General features: G+C 33.4%; 2 protein-coding genes across 4 annotated transcripts; both read left to right on the top strand.

The window, feature by feature from the left end:
* The first annotated feature begins 96 nt into the window (after window positions 1–96).
* LOC146535513 (uncharacterized) lies at window positions 97–7,941 on the top strand. 3 transcript variants are annotated; one of them, XM_085192289.1, is made up of 6 exons: window positions 97–171; window positions 3,067–3,279; window positions 3,775–3,960; window positions 6,899–7,220; window positions 7,295–7,553; window positions 7,665–7,941. In XM_085192289.1, exons 2-6 carry the CDS (start codon window positions 3,133–3,135, stop codon window positions 7,936–7,938), a joined length of 1,188 nt encoding a protein of 395 aa, XP_085048415.1. In that variant the 5' UTR covers window positions 97–171; window positions 3,067–3,132; the 3' UTR covers window positions 7,939–7,941. The 3 variants fall into 3 exon arrangements, with proteins under 3 accessions (XP_085048415.1, XP_085048413.1, XP_085048416.1); XM_085192287.1 differs by lacking the exon at window positions 97–171 and adding an exon at window positions 2,733–2,927; XM_085192290.1 differs by lacking the exon at window positions 97–171 and adding an exon at window positions 2,733–2,927 and having other exon boundaries at window positions 7,295–7,561; window positions 7,665–7,805.
* Window positions 7,942–8,841: 900 nt separating this feature from the next.
* On the top strand, window positions 8,842–10,071 carry LOC146535512 (uncharacterized). Its single transcript, XM_085192293.1, has 2 exons — window positions 8,842–9,435; window positions 9,538–10,071. Exons 1-2 carry the CDS (start codon window positions 9,351–9,353, stop codon window positions 9,978–9,980), a joined length of 528 nt encoding a protein of 175 aa, XP_085048419.1. The 5' UTR covers window positions 8,842–9,350; the 3' UTR covers window positions 9,981–10,071.
* The last annotated feature ends 4,000 nt before the right edge of the window (window positions 10,072–14,071 follow it).

Genomic DNA, 14,071 nt, shown 5'->3' with positions numbered 1-14,071 from the left:
CGTGCCGTATTTCAAGAGCGTGCTACTCTCGCCCAATTCGAAAAACAAAAGCGTACTCTATTATGTCCACAGAACACATTTACTCAGTGATTAGCATTATGGTATGGTATGGTTCTTTAAATCTGGCGTTCCGAGCGTGCCAATGCAACTACATATGCATTATGACATTAGGTTAGTGTTTTGACTTTTTGACAGACGACAGTCAATAGACATGGGCCGTAACGTCTTTTAAGCATAACCAGTGATCACTAGTTTCGGACACACGCGTAGCTAGTTTCAGAAACTAGTTATTTCTGTAACTAGTTACAAATGCTTCATAAGCAGTTGTAAGTTTAATACGACTACTTTTATAGTTATGATTACGAAAACATTTTAGGTTAAATTACAATATCTTGCTACTAAAATGTAATTATTTATTAATTTATTTTATATACAATTATTTTTATATATTTTTTTATATACACTTTATTGTATTATATATTTTTAATATACAGAATTTTATATAGTTTTTTCGCTGATCGCCCTTTAATAATATTTGATATATTTAATTACGGAGTGAAATTAAAATTCCAAATTAAGTGAAAAAAAAATTAACACACAAAATACATTCAAAAAGAGGGAATAATTTTACACTTACAGAATGGAAAAAGAAATTTAATAATACAAAATAAACATAAATGCGAAACTGACACGTAATAGCAAAATATTAAGGTTTAAAACTGAATGAAACTTGAGACCAAACTTTGGGTTCGATCCACACTCGAGGAGATGAAATATTTATTTAAATTAATATTTTCATTTCTTCGCTCTGGTGTCGAGGTAAAGCGCGGAGTTGAGTTCTGCCACTCAACACGCAATGCCTCCAGAATTCGGCAGAAAGTGGGGAACCTAGTGTAACAGAGTGTTACACTAGGTTCCCTCTGCCTACCCTGCTGTGTGTGGGAAACAGCGTGAAGCTGATTTATTTATTTTATTTTTTAAAATTGAAAGTAAGCACAGGGTACAATAGATTAATTAATTTATTTATTAGAAAGCCAACGTTACATACTACAAAAACAGGCTTTTAAACTTGTAACATAAACACAGTTATAAATGTATAACTAGTACTTAAATTAAAATTAAATGTTCAAATTTTACTACTGAATATAAATAAATAATAAATAAATAAATAAAGCCTTTATTCGCTGACCATTTCAGAATTTTTGTTTGCATAATTAAAATAAAGTATACAATAAAAATTTAAAAGACTTAAAATTAAAAACATTTAAAAAGTAATTAATTTTAGCAGCCTGCACTATTGCTATATAGCTAACCATAAAACAAAAAAAAAATAACAAAATACAAACCCAAAATTAAGATTTTAACTTTATTACGTATATAAAATATTTTTTCTTTTGCTTTATACAAACGTAAGGAATGATTAAAAACATCAAATTCAGATTTTTGCGCTAATTTATTATTAACATTCAAAGTTCTATTAAGTGGTGGACTTAGGCCTCAATTTTTTGTAGCGAACCTCGTTTTGAAATTTTGCATACATGATCTTTCATTCAATCTAAGGGTAATAATATTAAGTTCACCTAAAATCTTTGAACAATCAAGACATTAATTAGTGTAAAAAGCAAAGATCGGCAATATTTCTGCGATATTTTAACATATTATAATATTTTAATAAGTCATCGTACTTCGTGATCTCTGGAAGATAACATTTTTAAAAACTTTTTTGAATTCGTTCTAACCAGTTTTTATGTGTTTCATAATATGGATTCCAGACAGTTAAACAATATTCTAATTGACTATTAATTAATGAATTAAATAAAATAATAACTGAACTGGAATTCTTAAAAGTCTTAGTAGATCGAATAAAAAATCCCAAGTGCTTAAGATATACAAGTGTGAAGTGAACGTCGCAAGCCATTGTAACCGAACCTATTTTAGTAAATAATAAACATTAAGAAAGCTACGTCACGCTAAACAAAAAAAACTCAGAATTGGTTAAAATCCACCGTCTTGGCGCAGCGGCACAAGGGCGTAGCTGTAACGCGACGGTTGCGGGTTCGATCGCCAATCGAGGAAATTAAATATTTATTTACATTTATATTTTCATTTCTTCGCTCTGGTGTCGAGGCAGAGTTTTGTTTCAATTATCGATATAAATTAATAATCGATCGAATTGCATTAATGCATACATATTAAACTACTGTCGTCTCTTTTTTTCTTTCGGAACGTACTAAAATAGAGCAAGATGCAACTATATAAGTGTCAATGTAGCTATTAACAATAATATGGTTTTTTCTTGGAATTTAAAAAAAAATATATATAAATAATATAGTTTAACTTCTGCATTTACATTTTAGAATCGCTTTTTCGTTTCATTGGGTGTTTAATACAAAAAAGTACAATGTTTGTAGCTTTTCAATCAAATTCGCCTATTCTCGTCTCTTTTTTTCTTGCGGTACGTACTATAATAGAGCGAGATACAACTGTGCTAGTGTCGATGTAACTTGATTAGTGCTTACTGTTTACTCTCATGCAACTACGTATGTGAAATAATGGCTATGTGTAAAGGAACATAATCACAACGTAACACGTGTGTAGTTTCGAATAACCGCGTAGCTCCGAATCACGGCATAACTAGTTTCGACGACAGCCCGAAACTAGTTATGCCGTGATTTGGCTTGTAAGCAGTTTCTGAAACTAGTGACGCTACGTAACGCCCATGTCTAACAGTCAATGTTAAATGTTGGTTAAATGCCATGTGACTGTTTCACTCATCACTGTTATTTTCTGTTATTGTTATAAACTGAACGGAATCGTCGTTGATTTAAATTATGCTAGGACACTACTTTACTACAAATAAATATTATAAGTCATACTAAAGAAGGATAATTAATATTTCTAATCATCGTCTCTTACCTAACTATAAAGTGTGTACTTATTTTCCAATGTGTTCATATAGTGATTTCTTTTTCGGCACAAATGATAACCCTTTTCCCATTATATTTTTTTAAACATATACGATCTAGTCTTTCACAGAAGACTCATCTCTAAATGCTCACTTTGTAGATATTTTATTTGCAAGAAACAATTAGAACGCTCGATTCACCATAAAGAACTGAACTGTAAGAAAAAATGTCTTTAACTTTGGATGTTCCACCTAATATACTCGAGCTTCAAAAGGAATTTTCCAATATTGAAGATATAAATGATCCCACATTAATGGATAATATATTATCATGTCTAGAAAAGATACATTTTGAAGATGAGGAATTTATTGAGGTATGAGTAATATAAAATAAATCAGCTCCTCGCTGTATCTCCACTCAGCAGGATAGGCAGAGGGAACCTAGTGTTAAGACACTTTATGCCAAATTCTGGAGCCATTGCTTTGAATTCTTGATCAGAGCTACATATACATTATAATTAATTGTTGATTATTATTTAGCTTTTACATCTTAATTTTTTACTAGTAAGAAATGGTTGTAACTTGTATGTATAAAACTAGTATGTATGGTATAAGTAATAGTCAATTTGAAGTCTATTTCTGTACTCGTAACAAGGAAAAAGTGAAAGTCATAAGGAAAATTTTTGTTAAACATCTCACAGCCCATTTTAGAATGGGCCGTGAGATGTTTATCATATATGTTTAACAAAAATTTACTATCTAATACACTATGCATCTAAATGCATAGTGTATTAGATAGCAAAGCCTAACAAAGAGCTCTCTTTTGCAAAAAATAATGTCTGCTTTATTGATATTGTAATGGTTTACAGGCTCTCTTAGAGAAATTACCAGAGATGACTGTAACATGGGATCAGCCATGGTACCAACAAACAAATTGTCTTACTAGACCAATGAAAGTATTAGGTAGTCATGACAGTGAGAATACCTATAAAAGTGACACAATATGTTTAAAAGAAAGTACTAAAATACATAAAAACTGGCAGAAATTTGTAAAGGTATTATAATTTGTTAAATATATAATGTATATTGTATTTAGAATTTCTATTTTTCTTTATTTCCATAGCTATACCACTTTTTATCTGCTCTCTATTTTTTTATAGTCACTATAGCAAGAGGTGGACCATTGCCTTTACTTTTACCTTTTTGCCAATATAAGTTTTAATGTGTAATATCTAGCAGCATAAGCAAAGTAACTTAGTGTTCCCCACTTTTGCCCTCATGTGTCATGTGAGGATATAATGTTATATTCATCCAATTGGGACTTTAGTCAAACCAAATATATTGTTTCAATAAAACAGGATTTCCTGGTTTATAAAGCAATTATTTTCTGTTCTTGTCCAGAAATATTCAGAATTTATGGGGGATAATGCATCTGCGACTTGATAATAGTTCTGGTTGACTTCCACAGACATTTTATATTAACATTATAAATCTCAATCGGTCAAACCGTTTGGCTCCCAAACCCATTGGTGACAAAGAGTGTAAAAAGTCTCCAGTAGAGCGCTCCGCTCGCTTTGCTCAATTATACAAGAAGGAAGCGTCTGCGCTTCTTTTACGGGAGCATCATATAGGGTAAAATATTTTAAGTCCATACCTAAAAAAATAATCACGAGCGTTCAACTGTTTAGAAGTAGGTTTTTTTTTTTCATTTAACGACAAATAAATACCAATAACGTACACTGACTACTACAAAATTACTACTAACTACCACTTCCATTCTCAAAACACATCTCGTTCTAAACAACCTTTAATTTCACCCCCAATACCTACGACTCGATTTCGTGAGTGGGGCGTGTGTGTTGTTGCTTTGATTAATTTGCGTCTTTGTGCGTCATTCAAATGGCGTTTTAAATTTATATTAAACTAGCGGACGCGCGCAGCTTCGCTTGCGTATTTAGGGGTGAATTTAAAAAAAACCACGAAACATGTATTCAATGAAATATTTTTAAGAGGGTAAATTTCAAATTTTATAAAAATCGGTGGCGATTTAAAGATTTTTCCATACAAATTTTCAACCCCTTATTTGCACCCTTAGGGGGTGAATTCTAGAAAACCATGAAACACATGTTCAATTAAATATTTTTAAGAGTCTAAATTTAAAATTTTATAATAATCGGTGGCGTTTTAAAGATTTTTCCATACAAACTTTCAACCCCTTATTTGCACCCTTAGGGGGAGAATTCTAGAAAACGATGAAACACGTGTTCAATTAAATACTTTTAAAAATCTAAATTTCAAATTTTATAAAAATCGGTGCCGATTTAAATTTTTTTCCATACAAACTTTCAACCCCTATCTCACCTCTTTAGGGTTAAAATTTTTCAAAATCCCTTCTTAGTGGATGTCCAGATTACAAAAGTAAATATCTGTCCAAATTTCACGTTTCTACCATCAGCAGCTACGGCTGTGCGTGCGTCTTACCTCAGTCAGTGAGGACAAGTCCTTTTATATATATAGACTAGCGACCCTCTTGCGGCTTCGCCCGCTTTAACTACTGGATTATTCATGTAATGTATGTTTGCAAAGCACTTAAGATAATGTGAAAATTAATTAAATCCTAATGCAACCCGCATTTTTGTAGTTTCAATAAGGATTTTCCAATTGTTTTACACAGCAAGGATTTTTTAGTAGGTACCGTAATTTTAAATCTGTGCTACTAATCTTTTCAAGTACTTATTAAAATATATTTAAATGACTATTTTTAGATAGTTAAATGACTATTTTTAAACGGAAGAAATTATAAACAAAAACCTACCTACTAATAACTACTACAAAAAATGTGAAACCAAATATATCGCGCTTAAATAATACATTCAACTCCAATTATCCAATACATGCAAACAAACGCATCTAGCTAAATCTTCGTTGTTATAGAGGCAGCCGGGTTTTTTTTTTTCGAGCTTGTGGTTAACGCTGAAGGGGGTATTCTGTCCCTGATAAAAAGCAAGCACTATGTGGCTGCCTGTGAGGAAAATTAAGTAGAATGCATGGGCCGGGAATCGAACCCGGGCCGCCTGCGTGGCAGGCGAACATTCTACCACTGAACCACCGAAGCGTGTAAGGCAAGCGGGCACGGCGGACGCATGGCGAGTGGCGAGCCGTTTCGCAGCAAGGATTTTTTTGATATTGTAACAACTTCAACGTAACTAATGTACTTATTTATATGCTGAGAGTAAGCGATAAGTGAAACTTGAGTAACATACAGCTGATGTGTCAACGGCGGGATGTGTTAACAATTAAATGCGTTTTTCTGTAAAACTATTCGCAATTTCGAAATATTGTAAAAAGCAAATTTTATCTTCGTTTAACGTAGAAAATTAATAAAGTATTTTAAAGGATAAGGATTAATACCATTATGGAACAATATCCCTCACAATAAAAAATATATTGAAATTATTATTTTTAGACAGAAAAATGATCACTACACGTTATTCTTAAAAGATACGAATATGCTCTCGCGGACTTTTTTGTAGATCTTATTAAGAGGAACAATACTCCAGTACATTTTTTTCATGTAGTACTTACCATTAGAGCAGCGCATGCGCGAAAGTGTCTCAACGGGTAGCACTTTATACACATTTATCGTATTTATGTTAATTTACATAAGAATGTACAAATAATAAACTATATATAAACCTTCTACGAAAAGCACTCGACTTAATGGTGAAGACCGCACCAAAATCCGTTGGGTGGTATAGAAGAAGAAGAGTTAGAAACAACAGACAGACACGAAAAGCGACTTTGTTTTATAAGATATAGGATAGGATAATTTTAATAATTATTTCGTTTGAAAAAAATCATTTTTTCACTTTTTGTCAAAATCACTTTTGTTTTAATTGTATTAGGTTTTTATAGAGTAGTTAAAACTGTATTTTTATTAAAAGTGTTGAAAACAAACACTGTATATAAATCAGTTTTTTTTTTTTTATTTAGATTTTCGATATTCCAAATACGCCTGAATGTTTAGCTCGATGGAGAAATAAGAAAGGAACGCACCCAACTTGTGCAGAGGAACGTGTCCGAAGATTTGTAGTCGCATTTTTAGCACAAGGCTTGAAAAGAACTTTGTATCAAGTTTATAAACATGTACTTATTCGTTATGGCAGTCCAGTAAAAGGTGCTTATATGAAATATGAAGAAAATATAATGGATGTCTGCCTTCATCATTGCGCCCAAAATTGTGTTCCTGATTTATCAGCAATTCTTGGTAGAGAACCAAGAGGTCTTTATAAGAGGCTTTTGCAGAAAGTTAATGGTATGTAAAATACAAATTTTCTTAAATATATTTTTATATTAAAATAAGTATGTTATAATATAAGTATGTTTTAGGAACACGAGAAAGAAAAAAAATTTCTTGGACACTCCCACTGGCTACAAAATTTTTAATTTCACTAATGAAATATTCAAATGAGACATTAGAAAATTTAAAAAACAAAAGGTTTGAAAAATCAGTGTGGTTAAAATTAGAAGAAGAGTTTGAACAAAACTACGTTTGTTTGCAGTTATTTTGGTATAGATATCTCCATGTCCAATTATTTGTAAAACATGATATAAAGATACGAAAACTTAGAAAACATATTTTCAAAAGGTAATTCAGTAAGTAAAGGTATTTCAGTAATTGAAAAAGTTTTAATAATAATATAACGAATATGTTTTTTCTAAAGAAATAATATTTAATGCATTTTTTTTACTCTTGCAGAATAAAACAATATCCTTATAAAGTATGGGGAGACATAAGATGGAAAGAATTATTAACACAGTATCCAGATGGTTTTACTCATCTTTTTTTATATCGAACATGTTTTAATTTAGTTAAAACATACCCTAGCTATCGTATAACTCCAATAGAAGATGTCATAAATTACGGACTTCAAAAGACAAAGTCTATCCGTAACAAACGATTAAAAACTTTAAAGTTAAATGAAAAACAGGAGCTAGAATTCGTTAAATATGATAATAAACTATTTAAATAACAATGTTCAAAGAGTCGTCGTCGTCGAGTTATCTTCTTTTCATTTTTTCCCTAATATTTATTTGTTATTTTAAAGAAGCCGAGGCCGCCGTGGCGCAGAAGTACAAGAGTGTGACTGTAACAAACAAGATTTTTTATTAAAAAAAAAGTATATAAAAACTCATAAATTTAGTTTTGAAATCTGAGCTTTTACAGTTTGTAAATTATAAAAGCTGAATGTTGATAAGGTGATATCACCAATTTTTTATATTTACAAATTCTTTACAATCAAAACCTATAAATTTGTTTATTTTTTTTATTATAAAACCTTACTCGCGGTGTAAAAAACTTGTGGCCCGAAATAGACAAGTTCACGAGCTAAATTTAGAGAGCTAAATTTTATCACGAATTAGGGTTCCAAACAAGAGGCCAACAAATAAATTAATATAAAAATTAAACTTAGGTCATTGTGTTGAAATTCTTGTCATGGTGTTGAATGCTGGAACTCAATGCTACGCTTTGCCCCGTCACCAGCGGGAAGAAATGAAAGTATTAAATATTTTATTTTCTCGAGCGGAAATTGAGCCCACAACCTGTCGCATTTACATTCACACTGTGTCCCTAGGTCACGAATGAGCTCTGTTAGTTGTAGTTCAGTAATAATATTGAAATTATGAAATTCAGTTTTTTTCCTCATCCAGTCTGACAAAAAAAATTGCCCATTTTTTGTAAGTAAGCAAAATGCAATAACTAAAGCAATGCCTATCTATCCACATTAGATTTAATATATCCGCACACAAATAAAGCTACTGAGCGATTGCGTCAGATTTTACGACGAAATATTGTCAATAATATTGTGTAGTATATGGGGCCATATATTGAACAATATTATTGACAATGATATTGTGCGTGTGTGAGTAGCCTTACTACTCCCAAGTCACAAGAAAAAACAATATTTAATAGAGTTTATTAAAACGTGGGAAACATATTCAGTCAGAGACAGAGTAGATCTATGGAATACATCAATTGAAGCTCATCGAAATAAAGCTAAGTTTTAAATTAGTCAAACAGGAAAAGTGAACTTTTGTAACAAAAAAAAATTAAAAAGGTTGTGAGGTCCAAGCCATAGACATTTGTTTACTACGCTTAAAAAGATGTCAATTGTCAACTAATTTATTACCGTAAAATGAATATTTTTATTGCTTTGTCTACCTAAAAAAATGTTTTTATATCAAACTTAATTAATATTAATACAAATTACAAAGTTAAGTCTTGATAATATAAAATAATTTAATGGAAATTGCAATAAACATTAAACACTTGACGCTGAGTCGCTGAGTTCGCGATTACTTATCTTGTTTTAAGTGTTTCAATTTCAATAAAATCTAGTACTAGTAATATAAGTGGCAGTTACTAAACTAACTGCTTGGGACAATGGAAAATAAAGCAAATACAAATACACTTAAAAGAAATACTAAGAAATATGAAGAATATTTAGACAGTGATGATGAATTTCCATGTACGTATTAAAATATCGTAATTAATTTTATATATGTATATTGTACAGTTTTAGACAGTACATTATATTAAGAGTTTACTAATTTGCTATTTTTAATTTCAGTAGAATTTAATGAAATCCCGTCTCTTCCTGTATATAAGAATGATAATCGTTTTGATAAAATAGTATTTAAATGGATAAAGAATCAAGAATCATATAATTTAAAATCGAATGTGTCTTTGGAACAATCCGTCGCTGACAATATTAGTAAAGATGTAGTTTCCAATTCTGCTCAAGATTTTAAAGATAGATTGGTAATAAAAAATGGAGTGTTAAGTAAGCATGATTTATTTTGCTTAAAATCTATTGAAGAAAGTGCTGGTGATTCAACATTTACATGGCTGTTAAATTTTTTGATTTATAAAGATGCACAATCTAAGTATATGTTTCTAAAAAGTTGTCTTGTCAGCACCAAATTATGTAACGATCGATATTGTTCTATTAAAAAAAATACCCCATCAACATTGTCATCGAAGAAAATGTTCAAACTTATAATTAAGATGTAAATTTTACATTATAGTTATATTTAATTCTATCATTGTATAAATTTCCTGTCTCTCTATAAAGTGTTAGTAATACTGTTAGGTAAGATATACATTTAATTTTTTTTTTTTTTTTTTTTTTTTTTTTTGAGGTATATTTGCAATCAGTTCTTTACTTTTAGCAAATGTGTGCCATGTTGCTGGCTTTTAAAGGCGTGACTCCAATGAGCCATCTACCTAATGCAATTCTTTTATTACTATTTATGTTATATAGATTATTAATTTTATATAGATATTTATATTAATAGAGTATATCATTTCTTTTTAGTCTTTTGGCATAACTTCGCTTTACAAGGGCAGATGCGAGGTCATTGGGATGTCTTTCCAGCCGGTGTCGATATTTACAATTATATTTTATTATTTCATCCGCGACAGTGTCCATCTTGAGGTTCTCATGGATTTCCTTGTTGGTAACAAACCACGGTACTTGGCTGATTGTTCGCAGTATGGAGTTTTGTACTCTCTGGATTATTGTGATATTGGATTTACAAGCACTTCCCCAGAGTTGAATTCCATAGAGCCAAACAGGCTTCAGTACAACATTGTATATAAGAAGCTTGTTGTCAAGGCTCAATTTGCTGTTACGCCCTAGTATCCAATGAAGGTTTTTGTAACGGATATTAAGTTCGCACCTCTTAGTTTCGATGTGATTCCTCCACGTGAGGCGACGATCAAGATGGAGACCCAAGTACCTGACACTGTCTTGATGTGAGAGTGTAGTATTTTCCAATTTTACTGGTGGACAGTTTCCTTTTTTTAGGGTGAAAGTGACCTGAATGGATTTGCTTGCACTTGCTTTTATCCTCCAGCTATCAAGCCATGTTGTGATTTTATCCAGGCATCCCTGTAGAATCTGAGATGCAATAACTGGGTCTTCGTGACTGACTAGTACGGCAGTATCGTCAGCAAATGTTGCCGTTGTGACTCCTTCAGTTTGCGGAAGGTCTGAGGTATATAGTATGTACAGTATCGGTCCCAAAACTGACCCCTGGGGTACACCAGCTTTTATTTGGAAGAAGGATGATTTTGCATCCGCTTCTTTCACTTGAAACATCCTGTCTTCAAGGTAAGACTTGAGTATGGTATAGTACTGATGGGGCAAGTTACTCTTCAGTTTAAACAGAAGACCCTTATGCCAAACCTTGTCAAAGGCCTGCTGAATATCGAGGAATACAGAGGAACAGTACTGTTTTTCCTCGAGGCTTTTTCGGATTTTATCACATACTCTGTGCACTTGTTCAGTGGTGGAGTGCTCTAGCCTGAAACCAAGTTGATGGTCGGGTATCACCTTTGCATCGCTAAGAATAGGCAGTATTCTATGCATCAGTAGCTTTTCCAGAACTTTTGAGAGAATGGGGAGCAGACTTATAGGCCGATAAGATGAAACCTCATTAGGATCTTTACCAGTCTTATAGATCATAATGATTTGGGAGAACTTCCAGGCCAAAGGAAAATACTGGACCCGCAGCACAGCATTAAACAGAGATGTTATAAATAAAACAGCTTTTCGTGGTAACCGTTTCAGTATTTCCTTTGTGATAAGGTCATATCCAGGTGCTTTCTTATCTTTAAGATTGGTTATCACTCTCCATACTTCTGGCACTGTAAAGGGACGAGGTGGTGGTGACATTTGGAAGTCTTGCAGAAGCACTTCATCTATATATGGTTCATTTCCAGCGCTTCCTCCTGGATTTGGGGAAAATACCTGATCCAGGTGTTCAGCATAAGCATCCACTTTTTCCTGAGGTGTACGTGCCCATCCCGACACAGTTTTTAGCGGGAATTTCGTACTTTGTGCCTTGCTATAATTTTTAGTGAATTTCCATAGGGAGTATTTGTTTGACGCAGAGGGTGATAATGATTCCAGCTGAAGTTCTAGAGTATCATCGTGCCACCTCTGCAACATTTCTTTCAGGTCTAAAGCAGCTGTGCTGAATAAGGTCTTGTCTGCCTCCAGTCCACTCTGATGCCAAATCCTCCTCAACCTACGTTTATTTAGAAGCGCATGTTTAATAGCCAGTGGGTAATTTGAATGCCTGTTGTCCGGTTTAGGTTCAGGAGTATTGATCCAACAAGCTGTTTGTATAAGTTCTGTTATATAAAGAGTTGCATCTTCGATGTTATCTGGAGTTTTTAGGGGGATGTTTAACTCGATATTGTCCTCCATATAATCCTTGAAAGATTCCCAGTCAGTCTGTCGGCTGGTTAACTTTTCCTTTTCCTCAAGTTCTATAAGGAATGAACTCATTGTTAGGAGAACAGGAGTGTGGTCAGACGAACTATCATAGCATGACTCTGGTTTCAAGTAGTGTTTAGACAGGCCTTTTGTAATGAAGAAATCAAGAAGGTCTGGTTTTCTTTTGGGGTCTGTGGGCCAGTATGTAGGCTCGCCGGCAGATAATACCAATAAGTTATTATTGTCCGTGCTTAATTTAAGTTGTCGTCCTTTAGTCGTGGTAAGTCTGGAGCCCCATTGAACGTGCTTTGTGTTCCAGTCCCCTCCTGCCACAAAACGATTTCCAAGACGTTTGAAGTAGTCTGTCCACATGTCCTCTTTTATGTTGTGTCTCGGGGGACAATATGCTGCAGAGAAGTTAATGTGACCTTTGCCATCTTCCACTGAAATAGTTGCGGCTTGTATATGGGGCGTCTTGTATTTTGAGATTAAATGGTGTTTAACATTATTTTTTACAATGACTGCTGCTCCACCACGCGCTTGATTATCTGCATCAGGATGATTAGTCATATAGCACTCGCAGTCCTTAAATTTTAAGTTTGTATTACTGTTGGCATGTGTTTCAGATACGAGAAGTACATCAATTTTATGTTCCACCATTAGTAATTCAACTTCCAGTTTGTGAGCTGTTAATCCATTAACGTTCCAGGTAGCTACTCTGTAAGTATTCATTTTGTAAGCCGGTCGACGAGCCTGACTATGAGTTCCATTAGGGTACTCATTTGTTGTAGGATTTGCTCAAACTTATCGTTTTGTTTTCTGAGAATTTCTTCGATATTGGGAGTAACGTGGTGCTGTTGTGTGTATTCATATGTACTATCCGTTTGTGTCTTATTTGTTTTACAGATATTTGCGTACGTCTCTGTTGTAGATTTTATTCTTCTGATGGGGTCAATATTTGTGGGTGTTACTTCATCGGTTTTAGGTTTCTCAGTTCTGAACTGCTCTTTTGGCAGTGGTTTCTGATGTCTAAGCCTCTTATTAAGAATTTCTCTGTAAACATCGCAACCCTTATAGTTTGCAGGATGGGGGCCATTACAGAGGGCGCATGTCGCAGGTGTATTTCGGTCCTTTTTAGGGCACTGAGAAGTCTTGTGTGACTGTCCACATTTTACACACCTGTAAGGACGCATACAATAATTCTTTGAATGCCCGTATTGTTGGCAGCGTTGGCATTGCACGACTGTTGTTTTCTTCCTGGGTTCTTCTATCACAACAGCCTGGTGATAAATGTATTTCAATTCCTTTATTGCCTTATTTCTAGGTCCAGGTAAAAGGTTGACAAAGAATGTAGAAGTAGGCTTTTTGTCAGGACCAAATTTGACATTTATTATTTCACCAGACACTACATTACCTGTGTTTTTTTCTATGTCAGACTTTATTTCTTCAAGTGGTGTCGAGTGATGGAGATTTCGTATGACCACTCTGTAGCACCTTTGATCTTTTCGGTTGAATGTGTGTCCTATTAAACCATTCTCTCTAATTGTTGACAATATTTCCTTATAGATGTTAATTTCAGTGCAGTGTATTCACAGCTGATTATTATTCACAATCTTGTAAGTGTATTCTTCTCCTTTTGCTACAGCACCAAGCAATTCAGTCAGTTTGTTAATATCGTCAACACCGTATAGGATGATTGGTGGTGGTTTAGACGGCCGTTTCTCTTGTGGTTCTGCACTCTCAACTTGGTCTACGGGTAGTGTATTGAATCTATTGCTTGTATATAGCTTATCAGGAGAAGGTGTTGGAGAAGATTTTTTTCGTTTCTTATTTCGATTGACAGGTACCCTTTGCCATGCTGGCGGTCGAGTTTCAGGCT

This window comes from Heliconius melpomene, chromosome 10 (genome assembly GCF_056956725.1).
Source record: "Heliconius melpomene rosina isolate 202511_hmr_F chromosome 10, ASM5695672v1, whole genome shotgun sequence".
Classification (NCBI taxonomy): Eukaryota; Metazoa; Arthropoda; class Insecta; order Lepidoptera; family Nymphalidae; genus Heliconius; species Heliconius melpomene.
Note: the sequence above shows the minus strand (reverse complement) of the source record. Positions and strands in the feature narration are given on the sequence as shown.